General features: G+C 37.6%; 1 protein-coding gene across 1 annotated transcript in view; it reads right to left on the bottom strand.

Moving 5' to 3' along the window:
• The window catches only part of LOC121416976 (zinc transporter ZIP4-like), a 28,971-nt gene extending 13,316 nt beyond the window's left edge, over window positions 1-15,655 (bottom strand). Inside the window, exons 1-7 of the mRNA XM_041610520.1 lie at window positions 15,061-15,655; window positions 11,134-11,424; window positions 10,213-10,420; window positions 8,706-8,914; window positions 7,811-7,982; window positions 7,358-7,527; window positions 83-235 (exon numbers count right to left, since the gene is read on the bottom strand). Of these exons, the coding sequence (XP_041466454.1) occupies window positions 83-235; window positions 7,358-7,527; window positions 7,811-7,982; window positions 8,706-8,914; window positions 10,213-10,420; window positions 11,134-11,424; window positions 15,061-15,381 (1,524 nt within the window). The 5' untranslated portion in view covers window positions 15,382-15,655. The remainder of the gene's footprint in view (window positions 1-82; window positions 236-7,357; window positions 7,528-7,810; window positions 7,983-8,705; window positions 8,915-10,212; window positions 10,421-11,133; window positions 11,425-15,060) is intronic.
• Window positions 15,656-19,219: the final 3,564 nt, after the last annotated feature.

Here is a 19,219-nt window from a genome sequence, read left to right as displayed (position 1 = left end):
ATACTTCCATTACATTGAACTTGGTTGGTTTGGAGTCGATACCTTTGGTGTGCCTGCATCTTGCATGTCTGTATATACTTACTCCGGTCATACTAGCAATCCTCTCGATCAGGAAGAACACGTAGATGAATACCACTATCACGAGGCATTTCCATACATAGGCTAGCTCGGGGCTGGTCGGGCCGTGGTCGGCGTGGTCGTGGCCCGAACCACCATGGGAATGTAATCCGACAGCCTGCAAAAAGAAGAGGGGGACGTGTAGTCAGTGTTTTTGTTAAGGCCACCGCGCATGCACATTACGACTGTTCGCGATCCGATTTTGGAACAAATCGCATTTTACTCATTTTTTGAAGATGGGAATGGAACATATCATTTCATTTCAGGTTAAAATTAATTGAAATACTAATATTACAACCATTTTGAAAGATTGCAATCCTATATTTTGAAGTAAAAGCCAAATTAGTTTCAAATCGTAGCCAATCGTACGACTGCTACATGTAGGACGTCATTACGACTAGATATCAAATTATTTTTATTCTAAGAAGGATGACAGCATAGTCATAGATTTGACCATAAGTAATCGTACGATGATTTAGAACATTACACAGTGAAATATTCCAAGTCTCAATATTAGCATCAAACTATACTACGTTTTATTCTGAAATCGGGTCGCAGACCAGTCGTAAGGTGTGCGGTCGCCTTAAGTTGTACATCACTAAGCATCCTCTCTCTACAACACATCAATTCCTTTGAAAATACAAGTAAAATAAGCTGAGAGGCTTTTGTCGAAAGTTGGAGGACCAGGGGGGCATTTCATCAACATTTTTGTCCGACAAGTTGTCAGATCTGACATCTTTCCTTGATTCTGATTGGCTGAGAGGTAGTGTTACTATGGTAATTGTCGGATAAAACAGAACTTGTCGGACGAATTCCCTTCATGAAACGCTCCCCAGGACAGCAGATCATCAGATGATTTGGACCGGAAGAACAGTTCCAAATATAGTTGTCCAGAGTCACGTGACGACGCTACTGTCCCGGTCTACCAACATTCGACAAAGCCTCTCAGCTTATTTTGTAAGCCGTACATTAGAGAGTTTTGGCAATCACTAAACGACCGCTCTCTTTAATGTAAATAGGTCAAATAAGCTGAGAGGCTTTTGGCGAAAGTTGGAGAACCGGGACAGCAAATCATCCGCAGATTTGGACCGGAAGAACAGTTGCAAATATAGTTGTCCAGAGTCACGAGACGACCCTACTGTCCGGGTGGGTTTTTCATAAAGCTGTTCGTAAAGTTACGAAATACTTTACGCACGACTGGAACATGTTCTTAGGTCATAATTCAATTACATAGTGATATCACATAGCACAAGAAAGGATCACCAGTCGTGCGTAAAGTCATTCGTATCTTACGATCAGCTTTATGAAACACCCACCCGGTCTACCAATTTTCGACAAAGCCTCTTAGCTGATTTGACTAGCAGTTTTAAGGACCAGTTTGTAGTTACTTCATGGGCAATTTTGGTCAAATGACCTTTCATTTCTCAATGTACTTGACAAACTGTGAAATACAAGTCGTTCGTGGAAGCATTGTTTTTTTTGTGGATGTAAATGAAAACGACAATTCAAAAGAATATATGAATAATCGACATGATCAAGACATCAAAGTTGATGCTTTTCTCAGTAGATTTTAAAGCACCATGTCACTTTAGTACAAATGACCTTCTTCTGATCATGCGTAGAATCTTTTGATCATGCGCAGAAAGGAACTACGAACTGGCTTATTGTATAGAGCGGTCGCACGTGTGGTGACTGCGAAAACTTTCTATTTCTTGTTCTCAGAAGCGGAGCGATTCTTTGATGATGGCATGGAGTTTATGAATATTGATGGAATGCTACTTCGTCTGCTCATGCGCAGACTTGAGGGGTCTTTCGCGTCGATTGATTGTGAGAACAACCAAAGTCCACGACTGTTTATTTCGAGTAAAATGAAGAGGGTGGCCCTTTTAGAATAGGCCTGTCGGTCGGTTTTCATTACTTTAAATTGGTTTACATGATTAAGGCACTTTGGGGTGAAATTCCTAGATATAGATCGAATGTAAGATATGCCAATATATGAGAACAAATTATCCCATGTCAAAATTGTCATTTTTTCCCCTGAAATACTTGCTTCCGAGTGAACGTCAAGCAATTGAAGCTTCAATAAGTTTCACAGTTGGGGATGAAATTTAAACTTGTATTGCATGATGCCGTTATGTGGGGCAATAGAGTGCATGAATGCAAGAATAAATGGTGCGAGACACTCAATGATAATTCACTTCGAGTAAATAAAACAAATGAAACTACATCTCTCATACTCCTTTAGTAACTGAGGCCAGTTTTTTTTTTGTTTATCAATTTCAGGTTTATCTAGGTTTGACTTCAGGATATAAACACGTTACACATAAGATGGGCTCTTGTACAAGCAACAATATCATATCTACTCTTGGATCACAAATAACACAAATATATGTGGATTAGCACACCTTGTGTTGCTCTCCACAGGGCTCTTAGTTAATAGCTTTTTTCACTGTGTTTATTATATAGCTGTTATTTGTATTTGTTGGTACTAGTCTCAGCAAGTTGTCAGGGTGCTGCTAGACCATTTTCATAACATTTTTGCATGTTTTAATGTATCTTTACTGCATTTAAATTTTTGGCAGCATTGCATATCGTAGTCAAGGCAAGAAGCCATGGCTGCCTATACATGATGTACATTGTAAGTATTGTGTACTGTGTACTTCAATACATGTTATATAAGCCTTTTGTGTAACTTAGAGTTGAACCAGAACTTGTACACAATGGGATTCTTTCATCTGAGCTTGCTTGTTCCTGTGTGTCTTATTGTTTGCCTGAATGGGACTGAGCACTTCATTGAAAAGCCATTTGGTCATCCTTTAGTACAGCAACCCCTCACTAGAAAACAATTTCTACAGAGAAGGATCTCCTACAACTCGAACTGTGATGCTACCTTCCAGCTTGAGTTACTTAAAAATGGAGACATTGAGCCAAATCCTGGTCCTGAAGGGCAACCGTCTAAGATATCACTCACTCCTGGAACTAGCGATGTTCGCTCCAATGAGGTTTCTTCTGAACCCAAAGTGAAGTATACTTCAACGGAGCTTCTTCAATGGAAAGACTGTAAGTTACCAATATCGAATAGTTTACGTCAGACGATTATATCTCTTGGAATTAATAAGCGTAAGAAGAAAACCCGAAGGGGAACACATGGCAGTCACCATAAGCGTAAGAGGACTTCTTCCTGCGAACATTATTCTATTCCTGTTGTTTTTCGGCCACGTGCAGACCTACCAGCTCAGCCACAGAATGAAGAATGTTTAAATCAACGACAGGGAAACCTGACTGTTGTGAAAACTGTTCCTCATTTCACCAAGCTGTGTATCTTGAACATGAGATCGGTCAGGAATAAGTCTTCAGCATTCACTGACTTTGTTCTTGAAAATGACTTTGACATCATAGCTATATGTGAAACTTGGTTGAGAGATGGTGACAACGCTGTTATTAGTAGAATCACTCCAGATGGTTACAGCTTTGAGCATCGATCAAGAGGAGAGAAGCCAGGGGGAGGAGTTGGTCTGTTGTTTAAATCTTCCTTGTCCATAACTGTTCAGCAGGTTACACCATACAGATCCTTTGAATGTCTTCATGTATTGGTTTCAAGTGACTCCCGTTCAGTTAGACTTATTGTAATTTATCGTCCAGAAGTTTCTGACGACCAAGGACGCCACCTACCTTTTAGCATATTCCTCGAAGAGTTTAATACGCTGTTAGATGCATACCTTCTTTGTCCGTCTGAAATCTTGATTACAGGAGATTTCAATATTTGGGTTGATGATAGAACTGACAGAAACGCAAGACAGTTTCTAGATCTGTTATTTATGTATGGGATGAAGCAACATGTTCAGGAATCGACTCATCGCTATGGACATACCTTAGATCTTCTTATATCTCGAGAATCAGAAAATGTCCTCTCAGATGTCGCCATTCTTCCGGGACTATCGGATCACTTTGCAATTCAGTGCAACTTGCTTTTAAGGAAACCTAAAGCTGTTCGTCAATCAATCGTCACACGAAACTTAAAACTGATGGATCGTGCAAAGTTTCAAACCGGTGTCCATGCAGCGTTATCGTCCATCGATTTTGAACACAACGACGTTTCTTCATGTGTCAACCATTATGAGAACTCTCTACATAGTTTACTTGATCAGCTTGCTCCAAAGAAGACTCGAACAATCGTTATCAAGCCTCGGGCACCATGGATGACTGATGACATTCGTAGTGCAAGGCGTCTTCGACGTCGACTTGAGCGGCGTTGGAGATCTTCTAGAAATCCTGCTGACCGACTTCTATATGTGGAGCAGAAGCAACGTGTGTCTCAAATGATGGACCAAGCACAGAAACGGTATTATTCTTCTTCCATTGCAGATTGTTCAGGAAACCAGAGACGTTTGTTTAAAATTGTTAACAAATTATTAGACAGGAAGAAGGATCCAATATATCCTAACACAGATAATGATCATGATCTAGCGAATCGTTTTTGTAATTATTTCGTAGGTAAAATAAGAGGTATTCAAGAAGAATTAGCCACTCTTAGTTTTAACACAAGTACTGATGCCTTTTCAAATATTGTTCCTATCACTGCCACTGGTATGTCTGAATTTGCTCCTGCCACAATTATTGAAATTAGGAAAATTATCATGAATTCCCCTGTATCTTCATGTGGTTTAGATCCTATACCCACTTGTCTAATTAAAGAATTTGTCAGTGACTTTGCTCCTTACATCACTGACATAGTTAATATGTCCTTGAAGTGTGGATCATTTCCTGAATGTTTGCAGCATGCCATTATCAAACCCCTACTGAAAAAACACTCACTTGACAGACAAGATTTGAAGAATTATAGACCAGTAGCAAATCTGAAATACCTTGGCAAACTGATCGAAAGAGTTGTTTCAAATCGACTACAAACTTACATGAAGAATGAAAATTTGCATAATCCTTTCCAGTCAGCATATAGGGAGATGCATAGTGTGGAAAGTGCTTTGTTACGGGTAACCAATGATATACTTACTGGTATGGATAATGGAAACGTTACAGGTTTGGTATTGCTAGATCTCAGCAGTGCCTTTGATACTGTTAATCATCGCATTTTGTCTTATAGATTGAAAGAAATAGGTCTAAGTGGTATAGTTTTAAGGTGGTTTGAGTCTTATCTTAGTCATAGATCACAAGAAGTTTGTATACATGATGCTCACTCTGCCTCAGTAAGTATAGATTTTTCGGTCCCACAGGGATCTGTTCTCGGTCCGCAACTTTTTAATATTTACACACTACCCATTCAATATATTGTACAGAGACATGGTGTCAGTTATCATATGTATGCGGATGACCTACAACTTTATTTCACTTGCAGACCAGTTCAAACGGAAATAGATGAAAATGTACAAAAACTGGAAAACTGTATAGCTGATATAAGGAACTGGATGATTGAGAGTCACTTAAAATTAAATGATGCAAAGACAGAATTCATTTTATTTGGTAACAGAATACAGCTTAGTAAAGTTCATATATCTCATGTCCAAGTTGGCTCTGCCCGTGTAACTTCTGTACATCAGGCTAAGAATCTTGGAGTACTATTTGATTCTGCCATGTCATTTGAGTCTCACGTTTCGAATTGTGTGAAACTAGCTAATTGTAATCTTCGAAATATCCGTACAATTAGACAATATCTCTCACCTCAATCCACCCAACAGTTAGTACATGCTTTTGTTACCTCACATCTTGACAATTGCAATTCTTTACTCTTTCGTTTACCCGCCAACCAAGTTAACAGACTGCAAAAAGTCCAAAATACTGCTGCTCGCCTTGTGACCAAATCAAGAAGATCCTCACGTATCACTCCTATCCTAAAATCCCTCCACTGGCTCCCTGTTCAACAGCGTGTAATCTACAAAATTCTCCTCTTAACCTATCGTGCACAAAATAATCTAGCTCCTGATTACATTTCATCGCTTCTGTTAACCCATTCCTCAGGTCGTTCTGGTTTGCGTTCTTCAAATAATGTAAGGCTCAAAGAAATACGTACTAAACGAAGTTGGGGGGATAGAGCATTTTCATCTGCTGCACCTTTTTTGTGGAACAGGTTACCGCTGTCTATTCAGACAGCTAATACTCTTTCTACATTTAAGGCAGCACTTAAAACTCACCTGATGCTTAATGCATACTGCTAAATCATACCAGCAGTTTACAGTCTAGTTCTTTATTCTTATGTTTAGTTTGTTAATTTTTCTTTTGTTATTTGTATGCGCCTTGAGCATCTCTTAGAGATGGATATGTTGCGCTTTATAAATATTGTTATTATTATTATTATTATTATTTTTTCATTCTTTCTTTATTTGTTTGTTAATTTTTTTTGCCAGGAGATACTTTAGTCCTTTCTCTATAAATAAGAGCCAGCCCGGTTCCTAATTACACTTCTCCTGGGGCCCGTTGCAGAAATAATTGCAATCAATCGCAACTCTAAAAGTCATGCGCAACTTGATTTTCAACCAATCAACAGCACGCATTTGGAACTTGCGATTGATTTTTTGACTTGCGTTTAAACGCAACTCTTTCTGCAACGGGTCCCAGGAGTGTCTGACGAACTTACTCATTTTCGATTGAGATTTGCATCTTTACAGAGTGATTTATACCTCCTTCTAGAGTGAGAGTGTATCAAAAGATGCTCCAGTTTACTCCATGAGCCACAATGCACTCTACACTGTTAAAAAAAAGCCCCGTGATTTTACAGAAAAAAAAGAAAGACTATTTTGCAGAAAGCAATAACAGATTCATTCTGTAATTTCATAATACAGGATTTTTTCTGCAATTTAACAGAAGAGGTCTGTTTAAAAAGGGGAAAGGGTGTTGATTTAAGGAAATTTGTAAGACTCCATACACCATGTACACCAAATACCAATTTCCTGTAAGATTACGCAATCTGGTAAGATTACAGGTGTTCTAGAGACTCTGCTGCAGGAACTTCTTTTAGTTTAAGGATAAATTTTCTAACACTGTATAAGGATGTACAGTCCGCCCCAAAGGGATTAGTCCCTACTATCACCCGAGAGGATAGTGAATAGGGACCAGGGGCCCGTTTCATAAAGAGTTACAACTACTTAACTTTTCCATTGTGACAACTACCATTGGAACATTGATTTTGATTGGCTGCAGAGCCCTGTTGCCATGGTAGCTGTCATAATAGCAAAGTCACAACAGGCCTCTGATCAGCTCTTTTGCATTTTATACAGAGAGTGGTTACCTGCGGTATAAGATGTAACAAGGCGTCCCCTGTCAGTGTTGCTACGGCGAGCGCCATCATTGTCTGAATAACAGCCTCGTATACGAAACCGGACATGCATGGAACAAAAATAGCCCCGAAAACGGCAAGGAGACTGATGATGAGGACGACCAGGTTACCATAGCCCCAAACTAAAATTAAAAAAACAATGAGGAAAATTGCTAGGTGTGTTCAGCAATGTTGCAGACATCGGATGGTACTATTTCCTTTAGCACTATGATTATCACCACCATCATCAACATCATCACCATCATCGTCTTCGTCATCATCACAACATCATCGTCATCATCATCATCATCATCATCATCATCGTCATCATCATCATCATCATCATCATCATCATCATTGTCATCATCATTATCATCGACAGTACTATAGTATTTTGATATCTTTTTTATTGTTAAAATTACGTACTCTCGGCGTTTGTAATCGCATCAGTTTGGTCATCATGTTCATCACTGCTACACACACCGGAAATGATCTGCTGGACCAGGGATGGACACAGGGCTGCGTACTGGGACTCGGTGATACCAGCTTCGTGGTCGATTCCATGAATGTCTAGGAGTTCCTCCCCTGTGTAGCATGTCTGAGTGATAAAAACGCATTCACATGTCAAAGGGTGAATATTCATTTGCAAGAAAGCTGCCACTATTCATGCTTCATGCAGCACCTACAATTTTATTTGAAATGAATAATATGGATTTCAAATCGAGTAATCGTAGCGTAAAATCTGGTTATAATTGGGTGTGGTCATTTACTTTCTAGCTTCATAAGAACAGAGAGAGGGGGGATGAAAATGAATGTGTGTAGCTAAAATCGACTTGAATCCGATTCAAATTCGAAATGAACAAAAAGAAAATGATATCAAGTTATTCAAGGTTTATTTTTTTTTAGCATTTCCTTTAAAACATGATTTTATTAATTTCATCAAGAACGCCACAGGTTGATTTTTCATGGTTTCTTTTTTGTTTTCAATGCAAAAGTCACGAAAATTATTACTTCATCATGCAATATTGCCTCTTATTCCTTATATTAATGCTTCATTTTCCCAGTGGACTCATGAATAAAATAGCGTATTTAACAATGATAACAGGCGTCAATTTGGCACACTGTGACAAAAGCGCGCATTAGCATTGGACATTTCTTGCATACGCGCCCGATACGCGCTAAATTAAGCGGAATTTATACAGGAAATCTACATAAACTATGGACTCAACCGTGGGTTTTCAAAACCACCTTTGTGAATTCGGGCCATTATTTTTTTGTGTCGCCGCGCGCCGTCTCTGTATAATTGTAGACAGGCACTTACAGCAGATACGTTTAACTCTTCCGAGTGACCATCGTGATCATGATCGTGGTCATCCACGGCACGCTCCGTCCGATGTATGTATCCCACCGCTGCCACCGGAATGTCGACATGTCTCCTTCGACGATGATCGTGGTCATCGTGGTCGTCGTGGTCGTCATGGTCCCCAGAAGAGCCCCCAATACCAAGATCGGAAATCAAATGTTCGAATTCTAAAAATAAACAATGTTGGCAGATTTAGTGAGCCTATCTATAACATTCATTCGGTATGTTTGACAATAACTAGCCATTATATCTATACTCCTTGTAATACTGTTATTTTGAATTCTTAAAATGAAATATCAAACTTTTAAAGCAAACAATTGAGTATATTGGCCCGTATTCTGAAGTCGGGTTTAACTTAAACTCCGGTTTAAAGTTGTGATTTAAGTATGGATAGCCAATAGTGACATAAATCACGAACTACAGAGATATAACATTTCAGCTCATTTGACTCTCAAATCATCCCCCCCCCCCCCCCCCCCCCATTGTCTAGGAAGTACAAATATGATAATTGTCTTCACCATCAAAGAATCGGGAAAGAGCACAGTAAACAGAAGAAATACACACTATAATATACATTTTGACAATTTTGGCTCCCCATAATTTTAGCACAAAGTGACCATGGTCTAAAGTTAAACCTGACTTCAGAATATGGGCCATCGAGTATATATTACGTATTCAGTCTAACAAATAATGATTACAATAACCAACAAGTCAATTCTTGATCTACGTGTATAATGAAGATAGATATTAAATCATAATCTTCACCACGATTATGACAATAACGACAACGATTATAACAACAATTTCTACATGATAATGTGGAGCGTTTTGGCCCAGGATTAGTCTTCTGACGTTGAAACAGAGGTTCGTGGGTTCAAATCCCAGCCATGGCGTAAATTCCTTCAGAAAGAAATTTATCCGCATTTGGGCTGCACCAACCCAGGTGAAATGAATGAGTACCTGGCAGGAATTTATTCCTTGAAATGCCAAGGCGCTGTAAAAAAAAAAGGGATGCGGGGCCAAAGCCAGGGTAATACTATCCCAGTCCTTTCAAAGCGCATAGGGACATTATGAAATAATGTGATATGCGCTTTACAACATGTTCAAGAACTGCGTTATCATTATTATAATTTGCATCACACGCCATTCAAGTACTGGCTGATCTGACTGTTCTTAAAATTCTTCAGACTTATTTTATATTTTTTTTTAAACTTTCGATGTTTGGTAAGAGTGTGTTCCCATGTCAAAAGTAAAGTCCCCCTCTGAACAGTTGCCTGGGCTACCACTTGGGAGAGTTTCATGAAACGACCTGTCGGATTTTTTTCCCGGACAAAATTCTGATTTATCAGACAGCTACCATAGTATCTGTTCTTCTCAGCTAATCGGAATAAAGGAAATATGACATAACCTACAGCTTGCTAGCCAAAAATGTTGATGAAATGGACCCTCAATCTTTTTGCTTTACCTTCTTCAGGAATGACTCCATCTGAAGCGTAGGAATCGAAAATTGCATCCACAAAATCGTCGGTAGATGGCAAACTTGCCTCGCCGATACAGTATCCGTGAAGAATGCTGTTGATCACTTCCTCGGCGACGCTATGAACCTCGCTTTCGTTCGCCCCGGCTTCGTGGTCTTCAACAGTTGCGGTAAACACCGATTCGACATCGAAACACTGTAATATTCAAAATAACGAAAAGGAATGTAAAGTGAGAAACTTCTATAAGAAGGAAATTAAATGAATTGAATGACCTATTAATGACAACACTTTAGCATGTTTAGAGCTAATTTTCCCACAGACTATCCCGCAGTAAGGCTCAATTTGCCATCGGTTCTATTCAACGCAGACCTAATGACGTTAGTCCATTGTTCATAAAAAAATCAAATCCGATAAATACCAAATTCTGTAGTTCCATGTGCTTGTATAGGAGCCAACCAATTCCACTTTGAAATGGGTTAAAGGTTGGCTAGAAGAAATGCCGTTACTACCGGGAATAGAGACAACATGCAATGTTAGACTAAACTCTTTATCGATTCTAGTCTGAAAATATCATGCTCTACCCCCTAAAGTCCTTGAATTTTTATAGTAGTTAGTAAGTTAAATCATGAGTTAACTACTAGTATATTCTGAGTTCAGAACACGGGTCGCAGAATCTTTGAATGAGTCCTGGACCCCATTTCGTAAAAAAAGTTGATATAACAGCAACTCTCGCAAGATGCTATGATAGCAACTCTTGATGGGATGTCAAATTTCATGAGAACAGCCGATCAAAAAGCAGAATTTTCGGTGTTATCATGGTAGTTGCCTTTCCAGTCGGACTTGCTATCACAACAAGTTTTGTTATGAAATGGGACACAGGGCTTGGACATAGTCTTCCTGGTTTTTACCGTTGCTTGGGTTGTAGCCGTGTAATTCTCACTGATCACATGCAATATTTCTTCCAGGTCCTCTTCAGACATGGTGGTATTCGTCCCGTTTTCTCCGGCAGACATCAGCTCCCCAAGAACTATGTCCTCATCAAGGTCTGTCCCGCCAGGCCCCGCGGCGCACAAGGCCTCCAGATCAAACAGGGCATAGAGCAGTAGCGGCACTGCTTCGTGAAAGACATCCTCACTGAAGCCGTTTGTCGGGTCAACGCTGAGGGCGCTGAATAAATCATTCTGAAAATCATCGGCGCACTGCGGCAAATAGAAACAAAAAAGAGTTTTATATTCATGAACTTTGAATTCAAAAGGGTAATACAAAAATAATTACACAACAATAATCCCAACGTCTGTAACAGCTAGTCATGAATTACGCTGATTACAACGACAGACCGTCACTGTCAACGTACAAAGGCCAATTCACAAATTCGAATATACCAGAGTTATGCGTTGGCGAATTATGGAGCTATCTAGGGCAGGTTCGGAGGGCTGATTTTGCACATTTTTGTTCAAGTGCCCATTTTGGTGCAGTTTCCAAATGATGTGGTACTTGACAAAACAGTGATATGGATCCTGATCAAGTGATTCGATGAAATCCATCACGTGACCAGTCACTTAATTTGCTATTGACTTGTACCAACGACTAGTTGCATTGATCGGTCATTATTTTAAGATAGTAAAGGATTATATATTAAATAAAAAGTATCCACAATACATATAAAACATAGTGCACATTATTTTGCTTGGATATTATAATGATAGCACACAGTTCTTAACTTTGAAACAAAAGTAAGAAAATATAGGTTATTCTAACTAGTGCACTCGAATCATGGATGGTGTGTTTGAAAATTCAATTGTAAGAATAGGAATCTCATTAGAAGCTGGTTGATCTACAGATCAGTATGACGGTATTCACAAATAAATCTGGTGAAAATGATTTATAGTGCAGACCAATTACCAATTTTGAGATGTATGGTGAAAAAAAAAATTACGCGAGTGATCGTTCAGCGAAACTAAAAAAGCTATAATTTGAATTAGTAAAAACTATATGTGCAAATCAAACTTCGGGACTTTCAGTCCAGTAGTTTGCAGACAGTCTGCTAGCCAGTTTCGCGATTTATATTGCGATATTGACAATTTTTTTTGTTATTTTCAGATCCTTCACCATTAAAGAAATGATTAAAATGAGTAATGATGAATTTATAATCAATAGGCAAATATCGACATGACTTCAAAGATCGGTTTGGCGATAAATCAATACCAGTCCATTTCTTTCCCAAACTTATTTGTTTGTGGTTGATGTTGTTCAAAATTATAATGGTTTGATGACACAATATTATTCAACAGTAAGGTTCTGACGATGTCAAGAAATTAAATTCAATATGCAAAACATTCCACCGGTCGCAAAATTCCGACTATTCGCAGTAAAAAACGTTGTTAAGAATTTTGACTCTAAATGAACCTTACAGCAGATGTTTAAAGGAGAAGTCCACCCCAACAAAAAACTGATTTTAAAAGGAAAAACATAATCAAACAAGCGCAAGACTGAAAATTTCATTAAAATCGGATGTAAAATAAGAAAGTTATAACATTTTGAAGTTTCGCTTAATTTTTCAAAACAGTTCCATGCACATCCTGGTCGGTATGTAAATGAGGGAACCGATGACGTCACCCACTCACTATTTCTTTTGTATTTCTTAAATGAAATAGAAATATTTTGATTTTCTCGTCAATGTCATGTGAAACAAAGTTTCATTCCTCCTTGAACACGCGATTCCATTATTTCAACATTTTGTGGTTCAAGCAAGGGGAACCTTGTCCAATTTGTAAAAATTGAAATATTGTATAATTCAAACAATAAAAAACAAAAAAAAATAGTGAGTGGATGACATCATCGACTATCTCATTTGCATATTACTGAATTGAGCATAGAACTGTTTTGTGAAAAATAATGTCATAACTTTCTTATTTTACATCCGATTTTGATGAAATTTTCAGCGTTATTCATGTTTGAATTTTCTCTATCCAAATCAACTTTTTTTTCTGGGATGGACTTGACTTGACCTTTAAACAGAATTAAGAAGTTTTTAAAAAATTACACATTAAAATGTAATCTTTGATATTCATTTTCAATAAATTCAGCATGGTTGGCTAAGTGTTAAACAACTCCTGTAAGGTTCATATCGTAAGCAACTTTGTACAAATTTTCAAACAGTGTTTTTACTGTGTACGGACCATGTGCGATCTTGTTTGTTTCAGAAATTCAGAGCCACCATAAAAATGAAATTAAAAATTGCCATGGGGGTTGTTAATACCCAGGATGGGTAAGGACTATTGCGAATGTTTTCCTCCAGGTTACCAAACTGTGACTTCGGAAAAAAAATTGAGGAGCAAATAAAGAAGAATAATTATAAAAATGGAAGGAAGAGGAGTATAAAAAACCGGTCTGGGCAGGTTTCACCAATATTATACCGAATATTCAATTTAGAATAAAATGACGTCATATATCGGTTGCCCCCACCCCCTCACACGCCTTTTCAATCAATATAACTTGGCGCCACCTGGAATTAGATGAAAAGAATATAACAATGACGCGTTTCACTATATGGGATAAGTCAATATCATTGTGTACGAATCACGTGACAAGCCCCTAGCGTCACATGACGAGCCGTTGTAGTCATCTGATTAGAGCAATAAGCCCTTTTCAGGGGGTCGTTTCACTTTAATAACAAATTCGCGATATCAGTTTTAAGGCTACCAAAATTCTCAAATCTGATTGGCTGAAAGTAAAATTGGTATAAAATATTGTTATCATACCAAGTCTTTGTAAAAAGGCGCCCAGAACATGTATGTGATGTTTTGTAGAATACATCCAATATTTGGTAAGTTTAGGATAATGGAGTAGAAAACATAGTTTTTGTATTTTTCGGGGTTTTTTAAGCTTTTCTTTCATTGTTTTTTTATAGATTTTTTCTTCGCAATAAATGCATGTAGTAAAAACATAGAGCAACGCAATCCTAAATGAATTAAATCAATAATAATATTGAAAAAAAATAATTATAACAATGATAATAATATGAATGATAACAATGATTATAACAATAATAATAATGATGATAAACATAATAGTAATAATAATGACAAAATTATAAAGATGATGATAGCTTTTATGAATTATTTCAGGTCGTTTTTCAAATTTAAATGACCAATCAAGGTCATCGTTGCATAGGCACTCTGTTTAAAATACTGACTGGGGACCAATTAATGCCGTTCTTTCATATTTGTAATTCATCTCAAACCTTTGTGTTACAGAGCCTTGGATTGAGTGCGGAATAACATTTAGCAAAAAAATATTTTTGATGTTCAGGGTATTACACTATGGCTAGTATCCAACCCACGACCCTCTGTTACAATGGGTGATTTCAAGTACGGTGTTGACCTTTTGGTGTTGGTGTTAGGTCAATTTTTACACGATTATAACACCACACAAGAAATGAAGATGGTCCTGAAAAGTCACTCACTAGTTGTTGAGATGTCAATAATGTGGTCTCGATCAGTTTTACAAACTCTGAATAAGTTTTATAGCTAAGGGAAGCAATCCAAAATTCAACACCAACACTAACACCAAGGCAAACACCAGCACTGAAATCACCCAATGCTTAATTTAGATTGTTATATGGAATAAGTCTTTTGAAAATGCAAATCAAATATCTGTCAGGATTCTGTAATTATTCTGATGTATCATGTTATTCCATGAAAATTTACTATTGATAGAATATGATTTTGCAATGTTAAATAAGTTCAATAGCAGTTAATCCACAAGAAGGCCTATAATATTGAAGACGTTAATTTGAATATTCAAAACATTGAAAAAAAAGTAATTGCTTCTACCTTGGAGCAGTTATCGACAAGACTTTCACATCCAACCCTTGTAAAGAGCGTCAAAACCAAAATGTCGACTTGTGTTGAAGTAATGTTTTGGTCATGATTTTCCTCAAAATCACCGGATGTTCTCTGTGCGGATAACTCCTGATCTAAGAGATAATTTCCGACAGCTACAAAGTGTTCCTCATCTGAATGGTGGTCGTGATCGTGGTCGTCTGCTTCTCGTCTGGGTCTGAACAAATCCTGTCCCGCCGAAACCGAGCAAGATTGGAGGAAAAGTAAAAGTAGTGCTATGCCCACAACACTATAACGCGTTAACACCGCCATGGTTCCTCCTTGTCTCTGGTTTGTCCAAAGTTCTGTGTCAAAATGAGTGTAAAGCTAGAGGGTGGTGTGCAAATACTTCAAACCTTCGCGAATAACACAGGCCGCTATGGGGAAGAGAGAGACGGCGAGTTCTTTATTTGCACACGGCACTTACATAGTCCCATAAACTTTCCAAAGTCCTGTGTGCAATGACAATGCAAACACAGCGGTGCGAAAAGGCAACTCGTTGTGTGCATGCTTTAACACGAGTTGCTATGGCGTCCTTTGAAGAAGCCCCCCGCCCCCATGCAGTTTGCAGGCATCACTAATTTTCATTAGAATAACGAGTTCCTCATTGACATCCCTGAGGGATCTTGCCCCCAGCAGAGTTATTATGGTTTTATTCGTTTGATACGCCTAAAGTTATTGTATGTTTTGTTAGAAACAAACTCATGGACCCGTATACTAAAGTCGGGTTTAATTTTAACTCCGGTCTAAAGTTGTGGTTTATCTATGGATATCCAACTGTGGCATAAATCTGAAATAGAAGAGGTTCACAGTTTAAGCTCATTTTACTCTCAGATCATTCTTAACTGTCCAGGGGTCCGTTGCGGAAAGAGTTGCAATCAATCGCAACTCTAAAAATCATGCGCAACTTGATTTTCAACCAATCAACGGCGCGCATTTTGGACTTGCGATTGATTTTTTTTTTTTACTTGCGTTTAAACGCAACTCTTTCTGCAACTGACCCTAGGACGGAAACATAAGATAATTGTCGTTACTATTGAAGAACTAGGAAATAACGCAATAACCATACGCCTACCATCAGAACAAATGACATGTTTGGCTTCCCACCCTTGTAGCACAGAGGTAGACCATGCACGGTTTCAGTTAAACCCGAGTTCACAATACAGGACATTCACTGCAAAAACTGTGGTGTTAAAACTGACACCAATTGGTTTTAATAGAGGACCACACCCTGAGGTGTTAAAATAACACCCTAGAGATTGAACATAACACCGAAGAGTGTAAATGTAACAAACATAGGTGTTGTAATAACACCTATGGGTGTAAAACTAACACCACCAATTTAACACCGGTGTAGAATTACTGGTGTGGTCCTCTATGTACACCGGTTAACACCACAGTTTTTGCAGTGTTGGGTCGATAATCACCCCCGTCCCGAGGGCTGCTGATGAAAATCATTATTCAGACAACGAAAATCAATAAATGCATTTGGGTATGAATGGGGTAACATTTCTTTACATCGCAAGAATCTCGTCTTTGTCATGAAAGGATCAGGCTATCAGACGGTCAAATGATTTTTATCGCTTTTACTTCGGAAACAGTCTATATGCATATTTATACTGAAATTACATTATTTTGGGGGTCTCTGGCTCAAGAAAATAAACAACAGCAAATACTAATATTTATTTATAATGTAGTAGATTGGGGTTTATCTTATCTATGCATTGTACTATTTTTTTATTATCCTGAATAATGTAGGACCTTGTCCAATGTCTTCATTTTGTTTTGATGAATACGAATCGGTATTTATCATATAATATCCAACTTTAGTCTATTCCAAATAATCCATCCTCAGAACTACTCATTTTTTCATTCCGTTCCATGTAACATCTGGTTGATATTAACTTTTTAAATTGTATTAACGGTAAACTATACCATATCAGTCAATCCCAGCATATTTTAAGAAAATAGTTTTCATAATGTCTCTTGTCTTTTCTAAATTGTGTAAGTTTAATCGATGAAATAAATATTTGAATGAGATTCCACTACTGTCAAAGGCTATTCCTGGATTGACCATAATGTCGAGCGTTGTGGCCCAGTGGATTAGTCTCCGGACTCTGAAACAGAGGGTCGTGTGTTCAAATCCCAACCATGGCGTAATTTCCTTCAGCAAGAAACTGATCCACAATGTGCTGCACTCAACTCAGGTGAGGTAAATGGGTACCTGGCAGTAATTTATTCCTTGAGACGCAGCGCGCTTAACAGCTGCACTGCTATAAAGCCAGGGTATTTATGCTGCATGTACTGTAGAGCGCTTTTCTGACGAAGTAAAAGTATTTAGCGCTATATAAGCAAGTATAATTATTATTTTGAGGGACGGTGATTGATTTTTTTTGTTCGCTCTATAGGAAAGCAATGGGTGACACCTGCTCCTAAAGAGATCGCTTATTTCACTCGCTCAAAGAAAAGGGATTCTTTAAAAATAATGACCGATTTTCACTTGCCCGTTTGATATGTCCAAGGATCATAATGGAGGCTATAAGTAAAAAACGAGGGGCGCATGCCCCCGCGCAATCCCCACCTCAAGAGAAGTGTCTGACTACTTTGCTTTATTGTAAATTCTTTTGCATACACTTATTATTTTCTTTGCGATGTCAGTTCCCCCAAGTAAACAGAGACAAGGAGTTTAAACAAAAAGTGATCCGATTAACTTTGAAAACGTTGTTATAATTTTTATGCAACACTGTTTGAAGACTAAAAGTTAAACGTTGTTGTTTAATATTTCATACGCTTGTTTAAGCTCTGAACAATTAGTGTAAAGTTGAAATAGTAAACATTGTTGTGAAAAACACACAACTTTTTTTAATTTGTAAGATGTGTCAAAAAATTTTGATTGGGATTATTTCATTTCCCCATAGAGATATGTAGACACTCTCGTAAAAAAACAAAAAAAAATAGTATTTTTAACCCCGGATAAGCAAATATTATGGGGTTAAGAAACACTGTGTGAAAAAAGAAAGGGGCTAATGAAATGCGGTTGAAAAGCATATTACTTTCTACCAACATGGTATGTTGGGAGGAGTGTTACGTGCACTGTAAAAACTGCGGTGTTAAAAACGACACCAATTGGTGTTAATAGAGGACCACACCCTGAGGTGTTAAAATTACACCCTAGAGATTAAACATAACACCAAAGAGTGTAAATGTAACAAAAAAAGGTGTTGTAATAACACCGATAGGTGTAAAACTAACACCACCAATTTAACACCGGTGTAAAATAACTGGTTTAGTCCTCTATGTACACCGGTTAACATTAGTTTTTGCTGTGTGGGTCACAGTAATTCAGGTCACATTTTTCCTTCAAGGCACAGGTGAAGCCAAACAAAATGATATTATTATTTTGAATAAAATCAGGAGAAGTAGCATTCACAAGAAAATAGCCAAGGGACCAATACGAATATATTCTTTAATTTACTTTATTTCTGAGAATAAAAACACATTAAATAGGTTAACAATAAAACAAAAAGCTCTCTTTTAAAATGAACCACACTAATAGTAATGTCGCTGAGTGTTAATTTATATAAGTTACATATAACGGTCATGACAGAATATCTAGAGTAAAATACGCGATGTTCGTAAACATCTGCCGAAATGTACAAGCATACAGAAACACTGACAAACATGTTTTTCTTGTAATTGAGATTAAAAAATATGATGAATTCTAAATTATTGATATCATTACATTGATGAGAATCTTTCTTGCCAAACCTAAGTACACATGAATTATGCCTGTAATATTTCCGTTTAAAATATTTATTACCCTCTGCTCATAGAGTAGATACACACTAATACGTGAAATGTTAAATCATCAATAGAAAGGTCGGAGGAGGGATAACCGTATTTCAAATGATTTATCAAACCGTCCATAAAACTGTATCAATTGATTAAGTGTTGGATCGAACAATTGAAAGTAGTAAATGCAACAAGTTGAAAACGAACTTGTCCCTTCTCTAACCTTTTAAATACTGTTTTAACATTTCAGTTTTTAAATTCACATAAAAAGTGATAGTAGCTATGAATAATAATAATAATGAAATATGTTTATAGTACT

The sequence above is a fragment of the Lytechinus variegatus genome, chromosome 6, assembly GCF_018143015.1.
Source record: "Lytechinus variegatus isolate NC3 chromosome 6, Lvar_3.0, whole genome shotgun sequence".
NCBI classification, from domain to species: Eukaryota; Metazoa; Echinodermata; class Echinoidea; order Temnopleuroida; family Toxopneustidae; genus Lytechinus; species Lytechinus variegatus.
The sequence above is the reverse complement of the archived record's forward strand: the minus strand, read 5'-3'. Positions and strand labels throughout refer to the sequence as shown.